The sequence below is a fragment of the Prionailurus viverrinus genome, chromosome A2, assembly GCF_022837055.1.
Source record: "Prionailurus viverrinus isolate Anna chromosome A2, UM_Priviv_1.0, whole genome shotgun sequence".
In the NCBI taxonomy this organism is placed as follows: domain Eukaryota; kingdom Metazoa; phylum Chordata; class Mammalia; order Carnivora; family Felidae; genus Prionailurus; species Prionailurus viverrinus.
The window spans coordinates 11,917,176-11,941,447 of record NC_062562.1 but is presented as its reverse complement, the minus strand read 5'-3'; the positions used below and the strand labels follow the sequence as shown (position 1 = coordinate 11,941,447).

At 61.7% G+C, this 24,272-nt stretch overlaps 3 protein-coding genes across 10 annotated transcripts in view; 1 reads left to right on the top strand and 2 right to left on the bottom strand.

Annotated features, from left to right (window-relative positions):
- Positions 1–7,331, top strand: part of CPAMD8 (C3 and PZP like alpha-2-macroglobulin domain containing 8) — an 84,395-nt gene extending 77,064 nt beyond the window's left edge. For 5 of the 6 annotated variants that reach the window (XM_047834707.1, XM_047834693.1, XM_047834683.1 and 2 more), the window contains 5 exons: positions 294–399; positions 487–597; positions 1,460–1,669; positions 2,274–2,397; positions 5,256–7,331. In XM_047834707.1, coding sequence (XP_047690663.1) covers positions 294–399; positions 487–597; positions 1,460–1,669; positions 2,274–2,397; positions 5,256–5,277 — 573 coding nt within the window. In that variant the 3' untranslated portion in view covers positions 5,278–7,331. The remainder of the gene's footprint in view (positions 1–293; positions 400–486; positions 598–1,459; positions 1,670–2,273; positions 2,398–5,255) is intronic. The other variant, XR_007147247.1, reaches the window with a different exon arrangement.
- A 7-nt stretch (positions 7,332–7,338) lies between these two features.
- F2RL3 (F2R like thrombin or trypsin receptor 3) lies at positions 7,339–9,398 on the bottom strand. 2 transcript variants are annotated; one of them, XM_047834731.1, is made up of 3 exons: positions 9,270–9,398; positions 8,023–8,993; positions 7,339–7,555 (listed from the first exon to the last, which is right to left on the bottom strand). In XM_047834731.1, the coding sequence occupies exons 1-3, from the start codon at positions 9,376–9,378 to the stop codon at positions 7,430–7,432; spliced, it is 1,206 nt and encodes a 401-aa protein (XP_047690687.1). In that variant the 5' UTR covers positions 9,379–9,398; the 3' UTR covers positions 7,339–7,429. The 2 variants fall into 2 exon arrangements, with proteins under 2 accessions (XP_047690687.1, XP_047690697.1); XM_047834741.1 differs by having other exon boundaries at positions 7,418–7,555; positions 7,910–8,993.
- A 4,211-nt stretch (positions 9,399–13,609) lies between these two features.
- The window catches only part of SIN3B (SIN3 transcription regulator family member B), a 37,943-nt gene continuing 27,280 nt past the window's right edge, over positions 13,610–24,272 (bottom strand). Inside the window, exons 12-19 of one of the 2 annotated variants that reach the window (XM_047847101.1) lie at positions 23,741–23,924; positions 20,906–21,509; positions 20,550–20,719; positions 17,573–17,746; positions 17,236–17,328; positions 16,149–16,243; positions 15,701–15,905; positions 13,610–15,580 (exon numbers count right to left, since the gene is read on the bottom strand). In XM_047847101.1, coding sequence (XP_047703057.1) covers positions 15,350–15,580; positions 15,701–15,905; positions 16,149–16,243; positions 17,236–17,328; positions 17,573–17,746; positions 20,550–20,719; positions 20,906–21,509; positions 23,741–23,924 — 1,756 coding nt within the window. In that variant the 3' untranslated portion in view covers positions 13,610–15,349. Of the gene's footprint in view, positions 15,581–15,700; positions 15,906–16,148; positions 16,244–17,235; positions 17,329–17,572; positions 20,454–20,549; positions 20,720–20,905; positions 21,510–23,740; positions 23,925–24,272 lie in introns of those variants that run through there. The other variant, XM_047847108.1, reaches the window with a different exon arrangement.

The window sequence follows — 24,272 nt, the reverse complement described above, 5'->3', positions numbered from 1 at the left end:
TGTCCAGAACAGGTGAATCCATAGAGACAAAAAGCGGATTAGCGGATGCCAGGGGCTAGGGGAGGGGAGAGTGAAAGACCGGCAGAGATGTTTTTCCAGGTAGGATGGAAGGACCCAGAGAATTGAGTGGAATCAGGTTCCTGTGTTTCACACACCCCGCTTGGTATCCCCCCCCCCCCCAAATCGGCCAGTTCTGGGCGCATGCTTTGAGGCAGAGCAGAGCCTAGGGGCCCTAGCTCATCCCTGAGCCTAGTGGCCCCAGCCCGGCCTGAGCCCGTCCGCTAACCCCGCAGATCCCCAGCCGGTGCCTGACCTGCGTGCGGTTCCGGGCGCTCCGTGAACATGTAGTGGGCAGGACGTCCGCGCTGCCTGTCTCTGTGTACGACTACTACGAGCCTGGTAGGCCCGCGCCCGCCCGCGCCCCCAGCTCAGTTCCTCGCCTTGTCACCCGTCATTTCGTCACTCTTTGCCTCCCGCGTCCCGCAGCCTTTGAAGCCACGCGCTTCTACAATGTCAGCGCGCGCAGTCCTCTTGCCCAGGAGCTGTGCGCAGGGCCCGCGTGCAACGAGGTGGAGCGCGCCCCGGCTCAGGGCCCCGGTGAGTGCGCGGGGCCACTGCCACCCCGACCGTCCTTTTGGAGCTCAGATCAGAGCGGGGGGGGGGGGGGTGGTCTCCAGGGAGAGGGGGACCGCTTGGTGAAGGCAGAAGAGGGCAAGGTCAAGGGTGAACATTGTGGGGGCGGGGGCGAGCAGAATGTTGGTGGGCAGCGAGGAGGGGCGGGGCTGAGCGGGGTGCAGGTGAAGGCGGGAAGGGGCGGAGCCGAATGGGGTGTGGGCGGGCAGTGGAAGAGGGCGTCGCCTAGCGGGGTGCAGGTGAAAGTGGGAAGGGGCGGGGCCCGAATGGGGTGTGGGTCAGCGGAAAGGGGCGGGGCCGAGCGGGGTGTGGGCGGGCAGCGGAAGGGGGCGGGGCCTAGTGGGGTGCAGGTGAAAGTGGGAAGGGGCGGGGCCCGAATGGGGTGTGGGTGGTCAGCGGAAAGGGGCGGGGCCGAGCGGGGAGGGAGGGCGCCCAAAGCAGAACCCGTACCTCTCTTCCTCCACAAAATAGAGGCGTAGCCTGCAGGGCCCTGGCCATGAACTCAGAGAGCGGCCGCAGCAAAGTGTTGGGCGGGGCTGGGAGGGGTCCTTCAGGGCCTTTTTCTTTATTTTTCAAACATCTTGAAATGGGTTTAGATTGCTTTCGTTGATAAAATTTTGTTTTTGTAAGTAGTCAGCAAACACTTGAATGAAATTCTACCAAGTCAGGGCTCAGGGACTCCCAGTAACTATCGGGCCCCAGGCCCCACCCGGTGGAAGGTAGTCCCTGCCCCCGGGGACTTTTCCCTCACTCCAGGCCCGGTGGGAAGCGCAGACCAGGTGGGGATTGGGGACCCCAGTCCCTGCCGACTTCGCCTCGCCCCCAGGCTGGTCCCCGGGCGAGCGGGGTCCTGCGGCCGCCCCAGAGGAGGGGGCGAAGATTACGCGCTGTGGCTGCCCCCGCGACTGTACCGCCCGCGGGGACCCTGTCTGCGGCTCTGATGGCATCGTCTACACCAGCGCCTGCCACCTGCAGGAGGCCGCCTGCCTAGGCCGCGCGAGATTGGAGCCCGCGCCCCCTGGCCACTGTGTCCTCGGTGAGGACCCACTCTGGATCCAGCCTGTGGGACCCCACCTCTCCCTGCATATAAATAGTGCATCACCCTATCTTTTTCATTACCTCTCCCTCCTCTCCATCACCTCCTCCTCCCCATCACCACCTCCCCACTCCCCCAACTCCCTTCTAGCATCACTCTCTCCTCTTCCTTCCTTTCTTCTTCCCTTCCTCCCACCGCTCCTTCCTGAATCTGACAGTCCTGGATTCTCTGTCCCTGATCCCCACAGTTTTCCCCACAACGGTGGCCCCTGCATCTCTCCTCCAGTCTCTGTCTCTCTGTCTTTGGACTCGAGACCATCACCCTCTGTTCCTCAGGCGTTGTGTCCTCCCCGCCCCCCGCCTCTGGCTCCATGTATCTGGGTTTCTGGGTCTCCTCAATCTTGCTGAGTCTCTCCTCACTCCCACCCGAAGCTTGCGCCTTTCTGCATCTACCCATCTGTGATCTCTGTGTCCTCTTCCCCCACCCTTGTGACCTCCCACCTCCTTCTGGCCCATATCTCTCTTCTGCAAGGTCCCTCTGGGCTGTCATCCAGAACCCCCCCCCCCCAGTGCCTTCCTACTGACTGAGTGCCCCTTCCTTTCAGAGCAGCTGACACCAGCCTCTGCGTCATACAGTTACGACTATGACCCAGCCCCCCTGGACGCTGGGCGTGTGGCAGCTGCTCATGGCCATGAAGTGATAGACTTGGAGGGGGAGGCGGAGGACAGGTGAGAGCTGGACCCCCCCCAACTCCCTCCCCTCACTTGCCCTGGACCTAGCGGGAAGGAGAGTGACTCATCGAGGGGTCCGCCTGCAGGTTTCCAGGAACGAAATGGGGGATCTGTTCTCTCCTGACCCCTCTCCCCACAGTCTACCCAACACACATCAGGGAACAGCCTGTATGAGCCTGGTGAGGCTGAGTCCTCCCAAGGACTAGACCCCAGGACAGGCCTGTCCATGAGGCCCACTGGGACTCTCTGTTAAAGAAAGAAATTATTCACGATGCTTGTTAAAGATAAGAAGGAAGACTTTATTCAAGTGAGAGAACTTGAATACGAGATAGGTAGCGGGACCATGCAGTGGGGTCTTGCAGTGGAGAGGAAGACCGGACCCAGCTCTACAAGAAAAAGTGGGGATTTGTAGCCAAGGACCAGGATGGGGGGCAGTGGACGGAGAATTACGAACAGGAAACACCGGGATGAAGGGGGGATTCTGGTGGGACCCACCTAACAGTATTTCCGCTAAAAGCAGGCCAGGGTATCAGACCGCGCCCCAGGGGTGATGGGGAGGAAGAGGCCCATTAGATATCGAGAGTGATCAGATATGGGGGGTGGGGGAGGATTCCAGCTTAAGCTAATGTAGCAGGGTTCTTGCCACAATTGGACAGTGCTGAGATGAACACAGAAGCCCAGAAGTTGAGGCCCAGCTGAAAAAGAGTTTGGTCAGAGAATCTTCATCACTCCAGGGAAGGGAGGAGGAAGTGGGTGAGGCTGGGAAGGGGCGCTGGGCAGACTTCCTGGAGGAGGCGAATCTTTTGGTTCTAAGTTAACAGCAGGCTCCAGAGGTGTAAGCCACAGGTTGATTTTATCAGCTCAGCTATGTGCCAGCTCCCAGGGGTTGCTGAGCACCGTCAGGCCTGAGGCTGTGTCTGCCTGAGCCCCGGGTCTCTCTACTATATATCAGTGGCACAGGCTGGTTTCCACTCCCACTCAGCAAACCCAGTGGGAATGCTTGTCCTTGGGCACCCACCAAAGTCTGGGAGGCTCGGGGTGAGGGTGGGGAGCGTCATCCCACACCAGGCCCTGGGGCTTAGTCCGAGTGCATTTAATACAATCGTTGATAGGGCTGCTGGGCTTTTATGGCTGCTGTTTCCATACGTGTTCTGTTTTGTTCTCCACGTGCCTCCCTTTGGGTTTACTGAATATCTTTGGAGGCTTCCATTTGGATTCCGCTCTTCCTATTTTAGCGTTCTTTTTTTTTTTTTTTTTTAATTTTTTTTTCAACGTTTTTTTATTTATTTTTGGGACAGAGAGAGACAGAGCATGAACGGGGGAGGGGCAGAGAGAGAGAGAGGGAGACACAGAATCGGAAACAGGCTCCAGGCTCCGAGCCATCAGCCCAGAGCCTGACGCGGGGCTCGAACTCACGGACCGCGAGATCGTGACCTGGCTGAAGTCGGACGCTTAACCGACTGCGCCACCCAGGCGCCCCTCTTTTTTTTTTTTTTAATCTTTTTTATTTTTGAGACGGAGAGAGAGAGAGAGAGAGAGAACGTGGGGTAGGGGCAGAGAGAGGGGGAGAAAGGCTCCATGGTGACACAGTGCAGAGCCCGATGCAGAGCTCGAACTCACAAACGTGAGATCATGACCTGAGCCGAAATCCAGGTTCAGACGCTTAACCGACTGAGGTGCTTAACCAGGCACCCCAGCATCACTTTTTACTCGTAGCTTCGGGAATTATAATACATCCTTAAATTTGTTTGTTTAATGTTTATTTTTGAGAGACAGAGAGAGGACAGAGCCGTGAGCGGGGAGGGGCAGAGAGGGAGACACAGAATCCCAAGCAGGCTCCAGGCTGTGAGCCATCAGCACAGAGCCCGACGCGGGGCTCGAACTCACAAACCGCGAGATCGTGACCTGAGCCGAAGTCGGACGCTTAACCGATTGAGCCTCCCAGGCGCCCCTAGCATTACTTTTTACTCGTAGCTTTGGGGATTACAATATACATCCTTAAACTTTTCGGTTTACTTGGTGAGAGTTCCGGACTGCTTCACCAAAAACGTAGCAACTTTGAAGCCATTTCTGTCCATGTGTGATCCTCACCCGCCCCTCATGTTGTAGTTGTCCTGTGCCCGGCTTTAAACTCTCCCAAGCATTGCCCACCCCTCCCTCCTGTATCTGCTAGCTGTCTCCAGTGCCCGCCCAGAGGTTGGCTTTTGTTTTTCTTTGTTTCGGGTGGGGGAGGGGGGTGGGGGAGGGAGGTAGTTATTAAACTTCTAAATTTGAGGTAATTCTAGTTTCCCACGCGGTTGTCAGAGATAACACAGAGACCTCTCAGGTGCCCTCCACCCAGTCCCGCCTGCGGTGACATCCGGCAGATGAGTCTGAAGACAGTGTCATACCAGGAGATTGACGTCCATACCTCCTGTGTTCATAAGTCACCGCTTTGGCAATTGAGCCTGTGCTATTTCCCAGCACGTAGGTTTGTGTCATCACCCCCACAGTCGATACAGAGCAGCTTCCCTTTCATAGTGGCGCCCACCTGGCCCCTGTCTGTAGTCTGTCGTTTCGGGGATGCTGTGTAAATGGAATCCTGTTGAGGTTGGCTTTTCTCACTCAGCAGAGTTCCCTTGCCATCCGCCCACGTTGCTGCGTGTAGCGGGAGTGAACAACCTGTCCCATCACCGTGACCCGGTGGGGGTGGACAGGGTCTTGAGGGGCCGGGCCAGACCAAGGGCCCCCCAACCCCTCTCTAGGGACGATGCACCTGCCCCAGTGGGCAGAAGCGGCCAGGCTGAGCCGTGACGTGGAGGCAGGTTCCGCCAAGGGGACCTGGCAGCCCACGGTGTCTCTTTTTCTCTCCTCAGTCAGAGTGGCTTCTCTTCCTGACGCTCTGAGCAGGAGGACTTGATCCGGCTGCGTGCTATCACTGTCCGGTCGCTGGAAGGGGGCCACTGATGGGAGAGCTCCCGTGACTCTCTGGTGGGCTGGCGGACCCCACCCCAGGTGACCCCAGCTTCCGAATGAACCTGATAAACAGAACACAGAGACCTGCCTCCATGGATGACGGGCCTCCCCCCAGCCTTCCCTCAACCGGAGGGTCGGCCTCGATCCCCCCACCTCCTCAGCTGCACCTGGGGCTGGACACCCTCCCCTCCTCAGGCCAGAGCAGCTCACGCTCCCCCAGAGGAGACGCTCCTCGGAAGGACCCGTGGCCAAAGGCCTGTGTCGGAGGAGACACGATGACATTTAGCCCAAATCAGGGACACAAAAAACACCCATCCCCTCATCACCAACTTCGAAGTGAAACAGTCCGCCTTTCTCCGAAATCGCAAAGCTGTGGCCCCCTTTGGGGCACCTAGGCCGCTGAGCCCCTGGACCTAGACCCCAAATGGTCCCATAACTGTTACAGTCCCCACACACACTCCCTGTCTCACCCCAGGGGTCCCTGAATGTTCTGTCTTGATGGCCTGCCAGCCCCTGAGGGCAAGCCAATGGCTCTGACCCAGGCACCTTCAGCTTCCTGCCTCCAGGGCTAGGTCGACTTCTCATCTCGGGGCCTCACCACCGCCTACTCCCCCCACGCCCGGACTCCTGATCGTGGGGACTGCCCTCTCCCAGCTCCACGACCAGACTTGCCTTCCCTGGGGGACCCTCCCAACTGTCATCAGATTCCTCTTTGTAACCCGCAGGGGATGCCTTCTCTCTGTTTCCTCCTGCGCACTATCTCCCCACCCCCTTGCGGTGGTATTTATTTCAGCCCACGCTGCTCATCTCTGACCCCCACCAGGGACAGCACAGAGACCCTGAGGGTGCTGCCTGGCCAGTGGGTCCCCGTCTTGCAGCACCGGCCACTTCCCCTGCCCGTTCCTCCCACTCCCAGCCTACAAGGGACGGTTCCTGGGCCCTGGGCCCCTTTCCCGGTGGAGGCCGCTGGTGTAATAAAAGCTCATTTCCAGAGTGACAGGCTTTGGCCTCAGGGGGGCAGCACTGAGGACTGGAGCCCCAGCTCCCTAGTTCCCTAGTCAGAGCAGGATGGGCGAGGAACGTTTCAGACGCCTGCCCCCCAACCTAATGGTAGATTCCTGTGCATTTCTAAGACATTCTACCAGTGTAGAGAGGTCCCAGGTACCCTTCCCCAGCGGCAACATAATTGGAAAACTCCTACGTCATCAACCAGGCTATTGACGTGGATGTGCTTCACTAATCTTACACTTCCCCAGGTCCTGTGCACGTGAATGTGTCCTGGGGCTGCCTGCCCTCTGGCTCATTCTTCCCCAGACCAGAGACCATATGGGCCCCGGTGGGGAGCCCCGGTTTGGCCCCCACTTCCCTCTGCCTTGGGGAGCTTGCTTACCCCCAGACGCAGTGCCCCGTGGTGCTCTCTGGGAGGCAATGGCCGTCCTTCCCCATGTGGTGCCCTCCTCTAAGTCTGTTCAAAACGGCTCAGGCCCGGGGCAAACAGCTGGGGGTGGGGGGGGTCACAGGGCTACAGCCCTCACCCCCCAGGCCCACACTATCCACCTTCCAGTCACCTGCGCATCTGATCCTGGAGTCGTGGGGGACATTGGCATCAAGAAGGAGTACCTTGGGGTAAAGGGAAGGGGCGCCATCTGGCAGCGACAGTAGGAGACTTGGGTCCTGTGGATCCTGAGGAGTGGAATGGGGGCCTCCACGGTGATTATTCAGGAGACCCCACCCCCAAACCCTGGAGACCATGCCGGAGCTCGACCCGGGGCTTTTAGGAAGGAGGATGGCCCACCAGCCTCCTGGCGGGGGCGGGTCCCGCAGCAGGTGCAGGACAGCATTGGCCTTGCCTCCTCGGCCCCACCTTGGACAAGGTGGGGGGCGGGGTGCTGGCTGGGCCTGGGAATATTCATTAAACCCCTGTATTCGTTTCCTGGGGTTGCTGTAGCCAAATACCACAAAACAGTGACTTAAAACGGTAGAACTTTATTCTCTGACGGTTCCGGAGGCCAGAAGTTTGAGATGCGGGCGTGGCCAGGGTTGGCTTCTTTTGGGGGCTCCACGGGAGAGTGACTCAGGCTGCTGTCCCGGCCTCTGTGGCCTCTGTCAGTCGTGGGGCTCCTTGGCTGTGGCTACGTCCCCCCAGTGTCTGTCCTCGTGGTTGTATGGCCTTCTTCCCTGTGTGTATCTTTTCCCTCTTCTATTTATTTTCATTTTTTATTTTGATTTATTTGAGAGAGAGCAAGTGCGAGTGGGGGAGAAGGGCAGAGGGAGAGAGAGAGAAAGAGAGAATCTTGAGCAGGCTGCACAGTGTACAGCCTGACGCAGGGCTCCATCCCGTGACCCGGGGATCATGACCTGAGCCAAAATCGAGTCGGCCGCTCAGCCGATCGAGCCACCCAGGCACCCCCCCACCCCGTCCCCTTCTTGCAAGGACACCAGGCCCACCAGATGACTATTTCCAAACAAGCTCACCTTCAGAGGTTCCCGGTGCCTGTGAACCGGGAGGGGCCCCGGTTCGACCCCGTGCCGCCCCCCCCTCCATCTGACCCACCTTCCAAGGGGCCATCACACGAGCGAGGTGGACCGGGTGCCAGTGCCCGGGGTGCCCCCCTCCCTGGAGGCCGTCGAGGCGCCTGGAACCCAGCAGAGCAGCCCCTCCCGCACCTTGTCCCTGAACTCGGCAGACACGTAGTAGTAGACGAAGGGGTCCACGCAGCTGTTGAGGGTGCTGAGCGCCAGGCTGGGCACGTAGGCGGCATACAGGTTCCCCCAGGCGTCCGGGCCGGGGTCCGAGTAGTGCAACAGCAGCAGCGCGTTGCTGGGCACGAAGAAGGCCACGGCTGAGGCCAGCACCAGCGCCGTCAGCCTCCGCGCGGGCCTGTAGCGCCGGCCACCGGCCGCCAGCGTGCACAGCATGGCCCCGTAGCTCAGCAGCATGGCCAGCACGGGCAGGAAGCAGCCGAGCACGGCCAGGCAGATGAAGACGGGCCGCCAGTAGGAGGCCTGAGCGCCCACGGGCAGCACGTCGTGGCACAGCACGCGGCCCGAGTGCGGCAGGCGGAAGGTCTGCCGCTGCAGCGCCAGGGGCAGCGCCACGGCGAAGGCCGCCAGCCAGGCCACGGCGCAGAGCCCGGTGGCCAGGTGCCAGCCCCGCAGGGTGAGGGCCCGGAGCGGGTGCACCACGCCAAGGTAGCGGTCCAGGCTGATGGCGGCCAGCAGGAGCACGGAGCCGTACATGTGGCCGTACAGCCCGGCCGTGCTCAGGCGGCAGGCGGCCTCGCCGAAGGGCCAGTGCTGGTCCCGCAGGTGGTAGGCGACGCGCAGGGGCAGCGTGAAGGCCAGCAGGAGGTCGGCGACTGCCAGGTTCATCAGCAGCACGGTGGAGGGCAGCCGCGGCACCCGTGTGGCCAGCACCCACAGCGCCAGGCCGTTGGCGGGGAGCCCGACCAGCAGAGTCAGCCCGTAGAGCGCGGGCACCAGCCTCGTGGGCACCCAGCCCAGCAGCAGCGCCCGAGAGCCGTCCGAGACCTCCACCTCGTCGCTGCTGTTGGCCCGGGGCCGGCCGGGGAAGCTGCGCAGTTTGGGCGGGAGAGGGGTCCCCTCCCGGGGCCCGGTCGGGGGCCCCGGTGTGTCGGCTGCGGGGGGAAGGGGATGAGAGGCGTTGAGAGTCTAACCGCCACCCCCACTCCCCACCTCCCGGCCGGTGGTGCGGCTCCCGAGGGGGCCAGAGTCCAGGCCCTGGCTCTCAGGAGCCCCCAGCTCGGTGGGTCAGAGCTGGACACAGACGCCCCCGGCCCCCGTGTGGACCCAGGGCTGGGGTGGAGGCCCCTCTCCACCCCTCCACCACCTATTTCCCCCTCATCGACTCTAGGCCTGCCCCCGGTCCCAAGACGGGGCCCACGGTCACTCACCATCACCTCCCCCCGTGCTCCCCAACTCGTCGTAAGTGAGGTGGGTCTGAGTGCCATCTTCCAGGCTGAACCCCAGCACCAGGGGCCACAGCAGCAGAAGTAGGCACATGCTCCGAGACGACACCGGCTGCTCTGGGCTGCGGCCGGCTGAGCTCGGGCTTCCTGCCCGGCTGGACCCCCACCCCCAGCTTCCTGAGTGCCAGTGGAGGAGTGGACAGGGCCTGGTGAGATAAACCAGCCCCTGCCCCCACAAGCCCATGGCAGGCTCCCGGTGTGGCCCGAGGAGTCCCGGTGGCTGGGGTCACTCAGTGACGCACAGGTGCCTCATGGGGTCCAGGTGCTGAGCTGGCGGGACGGGGGAGGAGGCTCCAGGCTGCAGTCCCCGCCCCCTCAGCACCCGTTGGGCCCAGAAAGCCTCTGTGGGCCAAGTGGCCGCTTCCCGCCGTCTAGTCACATCTGCAGCCACCATTCCCATGACGGCCCTCTGGGTCGCATCCCCAGTTGAGGGCTCTTGGCCCTTCCCGAAGCCCGCCCCCCCCCCTCACCTCCTGTCTGTGGCTGGCTGGCCCAGAGCCCTGCTTCCCCAGGTCAGAGGTCGGAGCAGGTGAGTGATTCTCCTCTCCTCAAAGCACCCCAAGTCCTCGGTGGGGGCTGCCCTGCTTGTTGCTGCCTCACTCACACCCCTGCACTGTCCCCTGGGCGGGCGGGCACCAAGTGAGGTGCGGAGAGGGGAAGGCACTCTTGTGAGTCTGGGGTCTGCTGAGGGTGTCTGAGGGGGTCTTGGTCCTCAGCCTGGACCCACGATGCTGACCACGTGCTCCCCTGGGGTGCCTGCTTCTGGGAGGTGCCCATCCCTGGCTCTCGAAGCCCCTTCTGCTCCCGTCCTGGCTCCACCTCCAGCCCGGGGCCCCTGAGGATTGTCGTGGCCATATCTGAGCCTGAGAGTGGTGGCCGGGCCAGCCCAGGAGACAGGGCCCCCCCAGCTACCCCCACCCCGCTCTGGCCCCTCCACGTCCCTGCACTGAGATGGGGCCCACTGTGCAGATGAAGACACTCAGAGGGGCTCAGAGGGGAGGGTCGTCCTCTCTTCTACACACAACCCCCCCCAGATGTCCCTCTAGGGCGAGGCCTCGACCATCGTGCCCTGGGGAGCTCCGCACTGGGGGTTCTTGACCTGTGTGGTCAGGGTCGGGCCACGGTGGCGGCAGGGGGGTGCGGTCTGAGAGCAGGCGGACCCTGAGGGGCGGTGGGGGTCAAGGGAGACGAAACAAACTAGGACTGGGAGAAGGAGTGCGATGTGGCCGTGTTCTGGTGTGGCGAGCCTTAATCTAGCCACACACTTGAGGTCGCAGGGACCAACCAGGAAGTGACTGAGCAGTCCTGGACAGAGTCAGTGCAGCTGAGGGTGAGTTGCTGAGGTCCCTGCCCTCAGCCCGGGGTGGGGGGCGGGGGACCGAGGCCTGGAGAGTTCCCCCTGGGACAGGGTCTCAGCCAGGAGTCTCTTCCATTTCCAAGCTTTTCCCACCGGTACCAGTGACAAATTCAGCCCCATGCCTACGTCTCTTGGCAACTCATGACCCGTGTCACTCTCAGGGCGCAGGGAAACCCGGATGAGGACCCCCAGGGGCCCTGCAGGAGCAGAGCAGTGAGCCCGTATGGGGGGAGGCTGGGGGCTGGCAGCTGGGCGACTCTGGGGCAGGGCCGAGCCCCCAAGGGGGGAGGTTTGACTGTGTCTGGACATTAAGGCAGGCACACATGTGCAGGAAGTGAGTGGTCTTACGGGGTATTCCCAGCAGCACGGAGGCGGGGAGGCCCATCACGGGAAAAACCCGGTGCCAGCAGAAGGGGGCAGACCCCCCCCCCCCCCCCCCGACACAGAAGGTGCGGGACCACCTACCACGGCGAGGCACTTTCTGGGTGGGGTTGGGGGGCGGGGCTGGGGGCAGCTGCCTTTGGGGAGAAGGATTTGGGTGCCGACTTTCCCCCTTGTGCTTTTTTGTACTGTTGGAATCTTCTCTATCCTGTCCCTTTCCATAAAAACATTTTTGAACAATGTTCGTTTTTGAGAGTGTGCACGAGTGGGGGAGGGGCAGAGAAAGCGGGGGGGGGGGGGGGTGGGGGACAGAGGATCTGAAGCGGGCTCAGCGCTGACAGCGGAAAAACATTTTTAAAAAGGCGGAATAGCAGCTTGAAAAGGGAAGGAAAATCTGACCCAAGCTACGCTACCATGGGGGTGGACCTCGAGGACACTGTCACTCATGCCGAGTGAGATAAGCCAGGCACGAAAGCATAAATACTGCGTGATCCCACTGATAGGAGGTCCCTCAAGTGGTCAGATTCATAGAGACAGGAAGTAGGAGGGTGAGTGCCAGGGGCTGGGGGAGGAGGACGGGGAGCCAGTGGTTAATGGGGACAGAGTTCCATTTTGGAAGACGAAGGGTCCTGGAGACGGGTGGTGGGGCTGGTGGCCCAAAGCCCCTCAGCTGGACACGTACCATGGCTAACTTTTGTGCGTATTTTAATACGATGAAACACTGATTTAAAATGGCGGGGGTGGGGGGGCGCCTGGGTGGCGCAGTCGGTTAAGCATCCGACTTCAGCCAGGTCACGATTTCGCGGTCCGTGAGTTCGAGCCCCGCGTCGGGCTCTGGGCTGATGTCTCAGAGCCTGGAGCCTGTTTCTGATTCTGTGTCTCCCTCTCTCTCTGCCCCTCCCCCGTTCATGCTCTGTCTCTCTCTGTCCCAAAAAAATAAATAAACGTTGAAAAAAAAATTAAAAAAATAAATAAAAAAATAAAATGGCGGGGGGGAAAAAGCAGTCAGATCTGAGTCGGCAGCTGGTCCTGGATTTCTTCAGCTTCCAGCCCCGCCTGGACCCCCAGGAGCCCCCAGAGCCTGTCCTGGCCGGGCTCACGGTCTCTAGTGGAAGCTGGAGGTCAGTGCATCTCCTGACCAGTTAAGAGATGCCTCGGGTCCTCCCAATACAACGCTTCTCGGGGTACCATCTTCGTGCAGATTGTGATTTATGTTGTGCTTTGGAGGCAGGTGGGTGCCCACCTGAAAAGCAACTTGCTTTTCAGAACAATCGGCCTCCTTCTCAGCCAGGACATCAGGGGTAGAGTGCTGCTTAGACCTTGCAAAATAGCCAGTGAGACAAACACCTCATTAATGACAGAATAAGAGAAGAAATGTTCACGAGGCCACACTGGGCCCCCGCCCCCCCCCCCCCCCAAGCATCACACGCCTGCTTCCCTCCACCACTGCTCCCTCCACAACACTGGGGAAGGGAGGGCAGCCTATGAGCACTCCCCAGACGTGAAGGATTTAGGGAGGGGGGTGCAGGGTGGTTAGGACACAGGGCTGGTTGTTCCTTACTGTGGCATAACCAGGTGCTGTGGACACAGTGGCTTGGGATAACGGGTCCTTCCGTGGGTGAGGAGTCCAGGCACGGTGGGCTGGTTCCCTGCCCAGGGCCCCACCAGGCTGCAGGCTAGGTAGGTGTCCACAGGGTCAGGTCTCTCCACATCAGCACGGGTCGTGCCCCCTTCCCAACGAGGCCAGAAGACCCTCTCCTGTTTCTCCTTCGGGAGCCTGATCACAGCCAGAGGCCCCTCCCACTCCTGGGGCCGGGTGTCCGGCCCGGAAGCTGCCACGGCTTGCACCCCAGGACCTCCCCCCCGGCCCCCGTCAGGACACCCCTCCCAGAGCTTCTGACCGGATGGCCAGTCTGTGGGCACAGAGGGCCCTGGATCCCGGGCTCGAGGCAGGAGGAATCTGGGACAGTAACAAGCCTCACTCACCCAACTCCCCGGGAGCCCTGGCTCTCTGGAGGGGGAGTCGTGCAGCACCAGGGGCGTTGATGTGTGTGGGGGGTACCCATGGGCAGAGGGGGCCCCTGGAAGGTACCGTCGGCCACTCGGGGAGGCTGGGGACACCACCTGGGAGAGGACTGGTCAGGTGGGCAGCGCGGACTTAGCTCGGAACTGGGAGGTGAGGCCTGGCGGTGGGCACTGAGAGGGAGGGGAGGGGAAACACCCTTCGCTGGCTTGCTGGGCGAGTGGAGGAAGCTCAGCGCAAACACCACTGTCTTTAAATTAGGCTTCCCCGCACCACGCTGAAGGCAACACCTCTCCTTTCTACTGACTACGAAAACTGAGCTGGGAACGACCGTTCCAGAAAACTCAGGGTGGGGAGACACCCATGGGGGTGGGGGGGGGGTCAGGACCCTCCTGCGGAGGCGGTGTCGGGGAGGGTTCCGCACTTGGTGTTTGGGAACCACTGGAGCGCAGGTGCAGACGCCCCCTGTGGGTTCGCTGACAAGAAATGACTGAGGGCGTCTCACAGATTTAGGTCAATATTTAATATTTAACTTTAATGTGCAAATAAATAGAAAAGGAAAACTACATTCAAAACAGCTGCAAAGGAAGTACAAGCCCCAGAAGAGAAATTCTTCAAAAACAGAAGAGACGCTCCCTAGAAGCATGCAGGGTGGGGCTCGGTGGGGTCTGACCCGCACCCCAGGCCCACGCGGAGGCACGGAAGGGGCCGCGGGCTCCCGGGGAGGATGGCTGCCGAGAGGGTCTGGTTCAGGAATTCCGAAAGTTCCCTTCTTACAAAAAACAAGGGTGTGGACAAAGTGCCTGGCACACTCGAGCAAACATGGGCTGGGAGACCCTGGGCAGACACACCGGCCTTGGACTCGCCCAGACCCCGAGTCAGAGGCTTTGCAAACCTTGAGTTCCACAGGTAACTTCTAGAAACTTCTAGAAACACATCTCCACTTCCCAGAATGGCAGATTTGGCACAGCGCAGTTTTAGGGGGTGAGGGCTGCCGCCGGGCAGAAACGAGGCCGCAAGGAGACGGTTCCGGGCCCCCGTTGGTTGATCCCACTCTGATGGTGCCGGGAGCCCGGCGAGGGCTCCTCACGGTGCAAGGATTTTAAAGAGCTGGTCCCCAGCCCGAACCGCTCGGCATTCGCGGCACAGAAGGCCTTGGACGCCTCTGCAGGACGGCTGCCTCAGCCCCTCGCGCCCACACCCTCTCCCGGAGGTGGCCGCAGGTAGGGCGGCAGCGTTAAGGGCACAACTGCAGAATTCCACGAGGAGGGCTCTACTGCCCAAGAAACGGTGGGACGCGGCTGACTGCAGAAGTTACAACCACTAAGAGAGCTTATGAATAAATACGTGTGTGCATATATATATTTCTAGAAGGGCCATCCTAGGTACAGGACCGCACCCCAGGTGTGGGGCCACGTGAGCCCGGCGGGAGTTGCAGGCTGAGCCCCTCCCCTCAAGAGCCCACAGTGTGGCCACCAGGACAACACAGGGTCTGGAGTCTCATTTTTTCCAGAGTGGGTTCTTCCAGACAGTTCTGGTGCCGCTGCCCACTCCGCATCTTGACGTCAAAGCAGGATCTCAACGGTTTGGCTGAAAGGGCTCTTCCTGGTCTCAGAGTGACCAAGGACCCCAGGCCTCAGCCGGGCCGAGCCCGTGCCCAAACTATCAGATCCAGGCATGGCCCAGCTTAGGAAGTTTCCAGAAGTTCTCAGAACCATTCAGGAAGGACATGCTTTTCAAGCAGGTCCGCCCAGGCCCAACTCCTTCGATGCTGGGGTCTCCTGAACGCCGCCGACTCCCTCCCCCCACTCCACACGCCCGGCGCGGTTCATCGCTGACTCTCCCAGACGCCGTAGGGACAAAGGACCGGAGGTGCCCCCCCGCCTGGGGATTTGGCACGTGTGATGGAAGGCGGTCCAGCAGGTGGTTCAGCGCAATCACTTGCTCCCTGGCCGGCGTGTCGATCTTCCCCCTTCCAGCAGGGACTGAGCCCCCAGAGTTCGGGTGCAGGAAGGGTTCGGGTTTGGCACAGAACGGGCCCAAAGGAAGCAGGGGAGCCAGAGGGACGGCAGCTCGGGGCCACGAGCTAGCACAACCCCGCCCTTCTCCGGAGCTCGTGGCCTGTAGCAGCAAGGCTGAGGGACGCTCGGCCCCCTCAGGTCGTTCATCAGAGTGCCCCCGAGGGACACCCGGGCCGAGCGAGTGGCCGCGCCAAGCCGCGGGTCACGGCGCCCACGCAGCGGGTCAGGGGGAGGCGGGGCGGCGGCTGTACTGCACTCGGTAGCGGGTCACGGGCAGGCCGTGCACGTGCGCCGTCTCACACAGCGTCTTGCAGGGCACCATGTCCTCGTCCTCCTCGCCCATCAGCCAGTCCTGCACCAGGCCGGCCGCCTCCACCGTCACGTTGTCCTCCAGCCAGCGGCCGTGCCACTCCTCGAAGTGCTGGTGGTGCCGCAGCAGAACCAGGGGCTGCACCTGCGCAAGGGGGCGGGGAGGGCGGTCAGCCGCGGGCCGGGTCTTGGGGGCCCTGGCACCCCCCACGGCCACGGGCCGCGCCCCAGGTTCCCCGGCCGTGGGCGGGGGCGGAGGGGGCACCTGCTTGGCCCGGCAGAGCGTCCCGCGGCGGTACATGTAGTCCTCGGAGTTGACGATGAACATCATCTTGTGGGTGCTGAGCTTGAAGCGGCAGTCCACGTTGCAGGCGCTCTCCACCCCGACCAGCCGCTTCCAGGAGGTCTTGGCCTCGCCGCGCAGGGCGCGCACCTGCTCACACTGCCACCTGCGGAACTTCTTGAGGTTCCTGGAGGCGAGAGGAGGACGCGCAGGCTGGGAGCCCCTCACGACCCGCAGGCATCGGGAGACGCCGACCTCCCCAGAGTCGGAGAGAGGCAAACTGAAGCGACGAAAGCCACCCCCCGCCCCCCCCCGCCCCGAACCCTTCCGTGCGGTGAAAAGTAAAAGCCGGTCGGGCCCTGGTGCTGACGGCGGCGGGAGGGGCCGCCCGGGGCCCGCGGGAGGGAACCGTGTCCGGAGGGCCTCTCACCTCTGCAGGAACACGGGCTTCAGGAGGAAGCCCTCGGTGGGCGAGCTGGACGCCCCCTCGGTCCCCACGTACTGCTCCACATACCGAGCCAGGTGCTGCGGGGAGAGGGAGGCGAGCCCATGTCACTGGAGGCACAGACCTCTGTCACCGGACACCCGGAGCTCCGGGACGCTCAGGGACTTCGTTCCCGCCCTGCAAAGCTTTAGGAGGATGGCAGCTCCCGGGGAGCCTGACGCGTGACGGAAAGCGCCAGACGGCAACTGTGGATAAAGCACTCGTGTAGAGCCAGGAGTTAGACGCTCGTGGCATCTCGTGCTTACGTGGGTAAATCCCTGCCGGGTAATATCCCGGCTGTATCCGTCATGTGGCAAGCTCACATGGGTAACGGGGCCCTCACGCAGAGGACAGGGGGGTCTGGGGAGCAGGAACGACATCAAGACACGAGCAGCAGGGCAAGGGGGTGAGCAGGGGCCACAGGTCGGGGGTGGGCACGGCCCGCGGTGTCCAGGTGACCCTTTATCTGCTCCCACCCTGTGAGAGCCAGAGGCTCCTCCGGACTCAGGCCTTCTGGAGGCAACTTCTGGAAGGGGCCGGGTGTGCAGCCCCCACCCTGCGGGGAGGCCTCAAGCGTGCAGGGCGGGGTGCTGTGAGGATGCTTCCTCCCTCCCCCCGCTGCTGGCCGTGGTGCTGGCGAAGGAGGCACCACGTGCAGCTCAGAGTGTGGGCCCGGGGATCTCTCCTGGGGTCGGGGACCGGGATCCAGCTCTCCGGCCCTCGTGCTTGGGAGTGAAGGGTCACACGCCACGGTGTCTGAGCGAGCATGTGGGCCGCGGGCCCAAGGTGGACCTGCCACGGTATTTGCAGCAGGTGGAAGAGCCAGGAGCAGGGTTTCGGAGGACTGGCTCCCGACGGCACGTGTGCTGACCAGCCCCTCCGAGGCTTCCAAGGACAGCGTTCAGGCCGCATGGTGGGGCTTCTCCGGGTGGGCCTTCCGCAGCCTGTGCTCGGCCAGCGTGTGCACAGGGCTCGCGGGGGGCAGGGGCCCGCGGCGTGTACAAGGTGCAGAGCACGGGGCCATGGCTCTTACCTGGACCTCCACGGGGTCCTCCGTCTGGGCCTCCTCGGTGTCCAGAAGCTCGATGGTCATGACCACCTGCCCTGTGCGCTGCAGGAACATGACCTGGGGAAGAAGGAGGGTGAACAGCCCGACGCCACGGAAGAGCCCAGAACGAGGCCTGCGAGGCCATAGGTGACGGCCCTCCCCGGCCTCCGAGGGCCGAACAGGAGAAGCGTGTGGAATCAGGCAGGCGGGCGGCCGAGTGAGGGCCCAGGCCCAGCCCGGCTCTCGGGCCGCAGCGACGCGGCCCGTCCTCCCCCGCTGCGGGTGCCCTCCTCGCGGCCCCGGCCTCGCGTGAGCCCCTCACCTTGAAGCAGTTCTCGTCAGCCATGCACCGTTCGGCCTTCCACTGGTAGCTGGTCTCCCTGGAGGCACGGACACAGCGGGAGGACAGGTTCCCCCCCGCGGCGCCCCGCTTCTTCTCGTTCAGGTAGAGCTCCACCACCTTCAGACAGACGTCGTCACTCACGAGGTGGTGCAGCTGGCAGGGAGGGAGAGCCAGTGGGTGCCCGGCGCGCGTGCCCCCAGGAGCGGGGAGGGGTGCGGCTGGAACCCCAGCCCCCGCCTCACCCGGAGAGGACGCCGGCAAAGCGCACGAGGTTGGGCGTGAAGGCCAGGGGCAGCCCGGCCCAGACCCACGAGCCCTGCCGGGGCACGAGAAACACACAGAAAAAAAACACAGAAGAAAAGGTGCCAGAGCGGGGACGGTAATTAAAGGTGCCACAGTGGCAAGCCACGTCTCCCTAAGCGTTCTGCTATAAACACAATTAGTTCTTTCAACCGCTATAAACACACTTGCAACCTTGAGGTTTAGGAGAAGGTGGGTAAGGGACGCGGCCGGGCGGCAGGTCGGACCGCGCAGGTGAGCCGGGGCCTCAGGGCACCAGCTGCGGTCCGGACAGGCTGCTACAGGCTCGGGGTTCGGGAGTCTTCCCCACGTGCTGCTTTGTTGAATAAAGACACCGTGTGGACGCACGGAAGTCTCACACGATGCCTGTCACGTGACAAGTTCCCAGTGAACGTTGGCTGCTGGTAACGAAAATGGAGAGGAGTTCCACAGGAGACGTTTGTGGAAAGGATAAACAAACAAACAAACATTAATCAGAGTATCTGGTTTGGTCCAACCTCTAGGTGCTAAAGTCAAGGCTACTGTCCCCAGAGCTGTGGCCTGCCGGGGGCAGGCGGGACGCTCAGCCTGGGGATGCGCACCCAGCCCTGTAACATCCCTGGCATCCCTGTCGCCCGGAGCCATGCACAGGCCCTGGGTGCTTGCTTCCTCTACACGCGTCTACAGAGGTCACGACCACAGAGAGAGAGACAGGAAAGGACAAAGACCCAGCCCGGCACACAGAGGGAAACAGGGAGGTGGCCAAAACCAAAAGGGTTAGTTAGGGTCTCAGAGCACGGGTGTCTGTGGTGATGTGTCCCAGCAACCACCTAGAAGACGCAAAGCCCCCCGCTCATCAGTGGGGGAAAAGGTGGGCTCCACGGGGAACGGCCAAACGGCACAGACAGGGCCCTCAAGCCAGGGCGTCTGCACGGCCACAGAGGGACGCAAAGGCCCCACCCCACAAACCTTCAGGGAAATGCAACATAAGCCACAACAGTCACCACCGTTTGGCCCGTGAGGGTGGAGAGGCCACCGATCCTGAGCCCCAGGAAGGACTCAGTGCACTCCGGGAAGCCTGCCTGCGCCCCACCCCGGGCCGGGGGGAGTGGTGGAAACGAACAGACGACAACTTCGAGGGTCTAAACAGGGGCTCATTCCCACCGTCCTTCCCAGGCAGAGGCGAAAGGGAGCTCAGGCATCTCGGCCGAGGAATCTCACAGAATCACACTGGCGGGGTGTGGCCAGATGCACACAGACACAAAGCTCAAAACCAGGGGCGTGGGTGCCTGTGGGGGGGGGGCGCTGAAAGGAGGCAGCGCTGGGGCTGTTTGTGACCACCCACTGAGCCGCACGCGTGGGATCTGGGCACGCTTCTGTGTGTGTTCTACTTTGGCGGGAAAGGAAATGCCGTTTCTAGCAACTGTATCTGGGCAGGAGAGTTGGGACGCTACTTTCTCTCGGCTTCTCTGCGGCTTTACAGCAAACAGCCTTACTCGATAAATAGGAAACAAAGTCAGGATGAACGACAACTGTTCTGGTGTAACTGAGCAGGACTAGTGTCCCAAGACCACATCTGACTCACCTGGGGTATTGCTGTGTATGTTATTAGCATGACTGTTCTCTCTTGGTGACACTCAACTCTGGGTGACTTTTGCTCTTATAAACGATGCTAATACATGTCCCCGATATTCTCCCTCCAGAAGTGGGCTACAATTCTTTTTTTAAATTAACTGATTTTTTTAGAGTTTATTTATTTTGAGAGAGAGGATGAGTGAGCAGGAGAGGGGCAGAGAGAGGGGGAGAGAGAGTATCCCAGGCAGGTTCAAACCCACAAACCACGAGATCATGACCTGAGCTGATACCAAGGGTGGGACACTTAACTGGCTGCCCCCGCCCCTGCCGGTGTCCCTGGCCTATGGTTCTTTACGTGTTGCCAAATTACCTTTAAGAAAGGTCTGTCGGGCACCCGGGGGGCTCAGTCGGTTGAGTGTCCAACTTCAGCTCAGGTCATGCTCTCACGGTCCGTGAGTTTGAGCCCCATGTCGGGCTCTGCGCTGACAGCTCGGAGCCCGGAGCCTGCTTCGGATTCTGTCTCCCTCTCTCTCTGTCCCTCCCCCCTCACGCCCTGTCTCTCTCTCAAAAATAAACAAACAAAAGAAAAAGATCTGTCACCGAGGAGTCAAACGAATCCTTGTACACCCGTGTTCACAGCACTGTTCACAATCGCCAAAAAGTGGCAACGAGCAAAGTGGCCACCCCCAGATGCGTGGACGGACAGGTATGGTCCATCCACACGACGGGAGGCAGCCACACGAGGGAGCGAAGCAATGACACACATCACAACGTGGCTGAATCTGGAAAACACCATACGGAGTTTGAGAGAAGCCAGACACAAAAGGCCACGGCGTGGGATTCCATTTACGCGAAACGCCCAGAGCAGGCAGATCCGCAGGGACAGAAGGCAGTCTGGCGGTGGCCAGGGACCAGGGGAGGGGCACGCGGTGGCCGCGCGACACGGTGAGCGCACTGAATGCCACTGAACTGCATTTTGTGTTCCGTGAATTCCACTCCGCTGAAGCTACAAAGGAAAGGTGCTGCTGCCCTGGGGCCCACCGCGCAGACTCTCCGGGAGGGGCCGCACCGTCCCCGTCGCCGCCTGCCCGCGCCCGCTCACCTGCCTGGCGATGCTCTGCACCAGCTTGTCCATGGTGAAGCCCACGTAGGCGTGGATGGTGAACATCTCGCGCAGGGTGTCCTCGTACTGCGTGGGGTCGATGCTGCCCTCCAGCAGGCTCCGCACCATGTCCAGGAAGGCGGGGTAGTACTCCTCCAGCTCCACCTCGCCTGGGGGCGCGGGGGCCGCGGTCACCGGGGGCCAGACACGCGTGGGGCCCTCGCCTCCGGCCACCGGCTCCCTAACACCGGCCCGAGGTGCCAGGACGCGTCCGACTGGCCGCCTGGTGTCCCCCCGCCCCGCCCTGTTGGTGACCGCCAGCACCCGCGTGCCACCCCGGGGACCCCGGAGCTTACTTGGCTGCTTCAGCCGCAGCTCCATGGCGGGGTCGTTGCCCTTCTCCCGGCGGCCCTCACACAGCACCTTCTCCCTCTCCTTCTCCGTCCGATACTCCAGCAGCTGCTTCTGTGCCTGGCGGTAGATCTTGAGCAGCCGGGAGCACAGGGTCTGGTGCAGGCGCAGGAAGAAGTACCAGTTGTTGTTGGCGAAGAAGAGGCTGTACACGTCGTCCAGGGGCTTGTGCCGCTGCGGCGCCTGCTCGGGGGCGGGCGCCTCGCCCGCGGCCCCCTTCTCCTCCGGGGGACCGCTCTGCGGCCCGGGCGTCGGCTTCTTCCGGTCACCAGGCTCCGCGCTCTGGCCCTGGGGGCTGCCCCGGCCCTCGTCGGCGGAGTCCTCGGACGCCCCCAGGTCCAGCTGCTGGGAGAAGAAGAGGCTGGGCACGAACTGGTGCACCAGCTGGTGGATGGTGCCCTGGTCCTCCTTCTGGATGGCCGGCTGCCGCTTCACGTAGTAGCTGATGAGGGCGGCGGCGTCCTCGAGGATCTGCCTGTCCTCGTACACGAAGATGAGGTGCGGCTCGCTGGAGGGGGCGCTACGGCCCTCCGAGTGCTGCTCCTGGTGCTGGGGCACAAGGGGGCCATCAGGCAGGAAGTGACCAGCTGGGCTGTCTGAGATGGGGCACCCGGGGCCACGGGGCTCTAACGGCATCACGCTCTGGTCTGGGTGCAGCCCACACCTCCTGCCTGCCCCGTCCCATTCAGCAGCCCGCTCCAACCGCTGTCCTCTCTGGGTCCAGAGTGACTTGACCTATGAGAGTGCGGTCAGTCCTATCACATCACTCTGGGCCTTGCTGCACTGCTCATGACGGGACCCCCATCCCTGGCACGTGGTCCTATGGCACCCCCCCCCCCCCAGCCTCTTTCGTTGCCTCAGGGGTGCTGAGCTCCTGCTGTGCGCAGGACCTTTGAACGTGCCCCTCTGCTCTTTTGCCCTGGAAAACCAAAGCCCTGGGCTAACTCCTTCCCTCAGTCTTTATCCAGCTAACGACTTTTCTTCCTGCAAACCTGAAGACGGTCACACTTTGTCCAGACTGCCTCGAGCTGCCTGCTGATGTCAGCCCCCAACGACCTGCTCTCCTGGGCAGCACCCAGCCCCAGCCCCAAGGCTGATGAACCCAGGCTCTCAGAAAAAGTGAGCCTGGGGGTGGCGTGAGTGGCTCAGTCAGTTAAGCATCCGACTCCAGCTCAGGTCATGATCGCGTGATTCATGGGTTCGAGCCCCACACTGGGATCTGTGCTGACAGCTCAGAGCCTGGAACCTGCTTCGGATTCTGTGTCTCCCTCTCTCTCTCTGCCCCTCCCCCACAGGCGCACAGGCCCACTCTCTCTCAAAAATAAATAAAGATGTTAAAAAATAAAAAAATTAAAAAAAGGAAAAAGTGAGCATGGATCCTCACCTCTGGGTGAGCAGTCCAGCGTGTAGCACTGAAGGGGCTCCCTGAACCACCACAGAGCAAGTGACCAACAGAAAACGGGTAGGGCCAGGACCGTGGCTTTCTGGGGTGGGCGCCCCATGTGTCCACCAGAGGTCAGGCTCCCTTAGTGACACTAAGGAGAGCTCAGTGTCCCTCCGTGCTGGCGGAAGTCCTGGGAGCTGGCACACGGGTGGTGCGGACACTCAGCCCGTCTCCCGGCTCTGATGTGACCTCCTTCCTCCTGCTGCTTTTGGAGTCCCTCTCGCATCTGTGCCCCAGATGCCCTGGAAAATCTTTTTAACTCCTTTCCTCAGCGCAAGCTCCACGTGTGGAATACAGAACTGGTCTCTACTAAGCCACAATGCAGCGAGGGGCCGACCTCCCTACACACGAAGGGCCTGTGGCATGCGGAGCCCGCCAGGCTGGTGAGCCAACCTCGGGTCCCACACACAGCGCTGGGCTCCTTTTCCCTCAGCCCCCAGGGGAAGAGCGAAGGAACTCTGTGGTGACTGAGGTTCGTCTCACGTGTCACCTCGTCAATTCTCATTCTGATGATGAACCGTGGACCCTGCTGGGGTGGGGGGGGGGAGGGCGGTGTTCTCAGGCCTTAAGGACCTACTCAAGGATCAGAGCAAAGAGACCAGATGACCTGCAGGTGGGCCCTACAGGGCCAAGGGTGGCCCAGGGGAGGTAGGTAGGACAGGACGGGCTTCGATCACAGGCTCTCGCCAAGTCACTTACTCCCTGCACGAGGTTTTTTGATGCCTAAATCCTCAAAGCCTGGAGCTCAGCCCTGCCTCAGTTCTGTGGTGCAGGCCCCATGAGCCTGAATGTACCAAAGCTGGCAAAAAGGCACAGGGCAGCGGCTAGAGGCGGAGCCCTAGGGCCTGGACTCCCGTGGCTGGCTTTGGCAAGTGGCCACCTCTCGTGCCTCAGTTTCCTCGCTGCTAAGACCAGGAAGATAATGGTACTGCATCATAAAGTCTGTACGAGTTCGATGGAACGCTCCTTCTTAGGGTCTACCTGTGCCTGGCACACAGCTGGCAGCAGAGAAAGGAAAGCCGCTGTTATCATTTGCCTGAAGGAAGGTCGAGCAAGGCCCAGTGGGTAAGGAAGGAGGGAAGGGGAGGGAAGGAGGGGAGGGGAGGGAAGGAGGGGAGGGGAGAGCCCTTTGCCAGCAACGGCAGAACCGCTACAATCCTCCCCCCGGACTAGCTCCAGGCTGAGTGCCACAGAAGCATCCATTCCAGCCCTACAAAGCCAGGGTGACGCTGGGGAAACAGAGGCACCGAGACCCAGCCACCTGCCTGAGACCGGGAGGGCCGGGAGCGGAGGGCCAGGACCACTTGCTGGCTCAGACCTGGGCGGAGGGCCTCACCTCGTCGTAGACACTCTCGATCTCATTGAGCAAGCTCTTGGAGCGGAGGGCCTTGGTGTCGTTCTGTTTGAAGTTCACGGCCTGATGGTCTAGGGACTTGAGATATGCCTTCTCGTACTGCTCCCGCCAGATCTTGTTGAAGCCCTGCTGGGCCTCCCGCCACTCCTCCTCCTTGGCCTTCAGCCTGCGGGGTCAGAGGAGCTCAGCATGGGGACAACCAGGGGCACCCACCCGTCACCCCTGCGCGGGCAGCCTGGGAGCCACCCACAGATCCAGCCGGGCGCGTTCCTAACTCGGGACAGCCAGCCCCTGGCCTGGGCAGTGGGTTCTGTGCTGAAGAAAAGAGGAAGGTGGGGAGCATGGGCTCTGTAGAAGCAACGTGGCTGCTTTTGTGGTTTTCGAAATATCGCTGCCCTAGCACCTCCTCCCCGTCCTGGCCCATGGCCCTGACCACACTCTGGGTAGTTGCTAGGTTAACTACTGGGCTCTCTTGCTTGACTGCAAGCCCCAAGAGAAGGGGCTCTGTCAGCCT